This window comes from Phycodurus eques, chromosome 10 (assembly GCF_024500275.1).
Source record: "Phycodurus eques isolate BA_2022a chromosome 10, UOR_Pequ_1.1, whole genome shotgun sequence".
Classification (NCBI taxonomy): domain Eukaryota; kingdom Metazoa; phylum Chordata; class Actinopteri; order Syngnathiformes; family Syngnathidae; genus Phycodurus; species Phycodurus eques.
In genome coordinates, this window is record NC_084534.1 from 7,416,665 (window position 1) to 7,419,470 (window position 2,806).

Below are 2,806 nucleotides of genomic sequence, written 5' to 3' on the forward strand. Positions count from 1 at the left end.
CTGACGTGCCCGCTGATAATCAGTAAATTCACAATCAAAGTGTTTAAATAGAAATTTGTATTTACATCGATATCAACATCACCTGAAAAAAAAAAAAAAAAAAAAAAAAAAAACCTGTAATATACATCCTGTAAAATGACAGCTATTTATAACCCAAAGATAGGAAAACAGCTCAATGATATTTTGCATCGCTTTGCACTTCATTCAAACATCACAAAGTTCTTTTCCTCCGAAAGCAATCAAATCTAAGCATAGAATGAAGTTTTAAATGAGTCATTGATACGTCTTGAATTCAACTTTTCATATTTGGGTTGTAAAACATTATGCAGTAGGAAATTTCATTCTCCTTTCTGCACAGAGCTGGTAGCCTTGGAACAACTTCAACCCTTTTATGACTAAAATACATAACTTTTATATGCGTTTAGAGATGTATGATATGTACCCATTTACCATCTGAATAAAATAATGTATATCATAAAAATGTACACCCAAAACCTTAGAAACTATATAAAGATGTGGAAAAATATCTTTGGATTGCGCTTGAAAACGCAGATTGAGCAGAAAAAGAGTCCAAAGGAAAATGACCAAATGGCTAAAAATAATTAAAATACACTCCACAGAAGCAGGAAGGAGAACACTGCGAGGACCAGAGGTGTAGTGTGAACTGAGGGTTGCTTGCGCTCGTCAGCGCTGTGTACGGCAGTGAGACGCATGTACAAAGCTCGTCTCGCATGTCGCCCAGCGTGATTGGCAGTCCAAAAAGACTGCACTTACACTACGTAAACACTTAAACACTTGTGAGAGCGCAAACCTTCAGGTCGTCAGATCCTTGTCACAATTAAAAGTGCCTCCGCACATACACATTTACAGAAAATAATATATATAAATACAGCGTTGAAAGGGTGGAAAAAGACAAACGAGGGAAGGGAAATCCTTTCAGACCTGTAATATTTGGAAAGGTGTTACAAAAAAACAAAAACAAAACAACAACAACAACAAAAAAAGATACAAATAAACCGAATCAGCTTTGACCTACTGGACAAAAAATACAAGCAAGTCTCATTCTTTGTGCAATAATAGGCCTGTAAATTCATGTCTGATATATTTTGTAGAATATTTACAATTCGTATTCACAGATGATGTTTGAGACATCTAATACTGCAGTACCATTTGTTTGCCTAAAACAGAGGTTGAGATGCTCAGTTACAGATGAAAAGAAACATTATTGCTCCAATCCGCATACCCTAATAAACTGTGCTTATAGCTTCCAATGACTTTAACATGAAGCGATTGAGAACACAAAATTAAAAAGAAACCCATTGTTGTGAAGGCATCAAATTTCTAGTAAGGCTGTAAAGATGAGGAAATATTGCATCAGTCTTTTTTGTTTTCCATACAGAAATCTCCAGGTAAAGTGCAGTCAGAGCCAATTGTACCGTCGCTCCCCATTTTGCTCAACACTGCCTCACAGGTCGAAGTCATACACACACGTACACGCACGCACACTAACATGAGTGTGCAAGGCTCCAGTTGGAGATAAAACCTGGCACAAATTCATCCTCAGGGCAAACTTCCTCACGGATGAGCAGTGTGTTGTGTCGATGTCATGCTTGATGCTGGGGAATAACGTTTGCGTGTTCTCAGGGCCCAGAGATCATTCTGGCAAGGCCCCACCGTGTTCTGCTGTGAGCTCAAGTCCTCAGCAATACTTCTGCACAGAAGGGGGGGGGGGGGAGGGAACAATCAGATGGGTTGTGAAACATCAGCAGATTGCCAGGCAGGGCAAAGGGTCGCATACCTGATCAGGTCCCATCAGCATCCGCCCCATTCCCATGGGGTTCATGCCCATCTGGCCCTGCATTGGTCCTGGCATCTGGCCCTGCATTTGATTCTGCATCTGGCCCGGCATTTGGCCCATTTGTGCGGAGCTGGCACCGCCGACTGCACCAGGTCTGCCAATAGAGTTGTTCATCATCATGTTTCCAAACTGGCCCTGGTTTCCCTGCTGTGGAAACTGTTGCTGGGGATATGAGCTGGAGGACAGATACAAATAAATGCTGAGCCATGTGCTGTAAATATATCAGTGATTCTCAAGCTTTTTAAACTAAGTACAACCTTGAAAAAATCAAATCGAATCAAATAAAAATAAACTTTGCTCTTCAAATACCACCATCATGACCAAAATTAAAATAGAGCAGCGTAGAATCCCTTACTGTAAAAAACAAAAACAAAACGAGGTTCTATTCCTGAAAAATGTATTTAATATTTTTATAAGCCCCCTCCTGGACCCATCACCTTATCGTGGTGGAGGGGTTTGTGTGTCCCAATGACCCTAGGAGGAAAGTTGTCTGGGGCTTCACACCCCTGGTAGAATCACCCATCGCAAACAGGTCCTCGGTGAGGGACCAGACAAAGCACGGCTAAAAGACCCCTATGATGAATATTATAAATGGATTTCGGTTTCCCTTTCCCCGACGCAGGTCACCGGGCCCCCCTCTGGAGCCAGGCCTGGCGGTGGGGCTCGAAGGCGAGCGCCTGGTGGCCGGGCCCGCACCCACCCATAAAGAACACCATGTTCAAGCATAAGGGTGTCCACACATGCGCTTGGCACCAGGGCACCCTAGGTCGCAGTTCGACGATCGACTTTGTGGTCGTGCCATCGGACTTGCGGCCGTATGTCTTGAAAACTGGTGAAGAGAGGGGCGGCTTTGTCAACCGATAACCACTTGGTGGTGAGTTGGCTCCGATGGTGGGGGAAGATGGCGGTCTGACCTGGCAGGCCCAAACGTATTGTGAGGTCTGCCGG

General features: G+C 43.4%; 1 protein-coding gene across 4 annotated transcripts in view; it reads right to left on the reverse strand.

Annotated features, from left to right (window-relative positions):
- ncoa3 (nuclear receptor coactivator 3) overlaps window positions 1-2,806 on the reverse strand; it is a 54,351-nt gene continuing 51,545 nt past the window's right edge. For all 4 annotated transcript variants that reach the window (XM_061687957.1, XM_061687954.1, XM_061687956.1 and 1 more), the window contains 2 exons: window positions 1,799-2,033; window positions 1-1,711 (listed from right to left, as the gene is read on the reverse strand). In XM_061687957.1, the coding sequence (XP_061543941.1) occupies window positions 1,700-1,711; window positions 1,799-2,033 (247 nt within the window). In that variant the 3' untranslated portion in view covers window positions 1-1,699. The remainder of the gene's footprint in view (window positions 1,712-1,798; window positions 2,034-2,806) is intronic.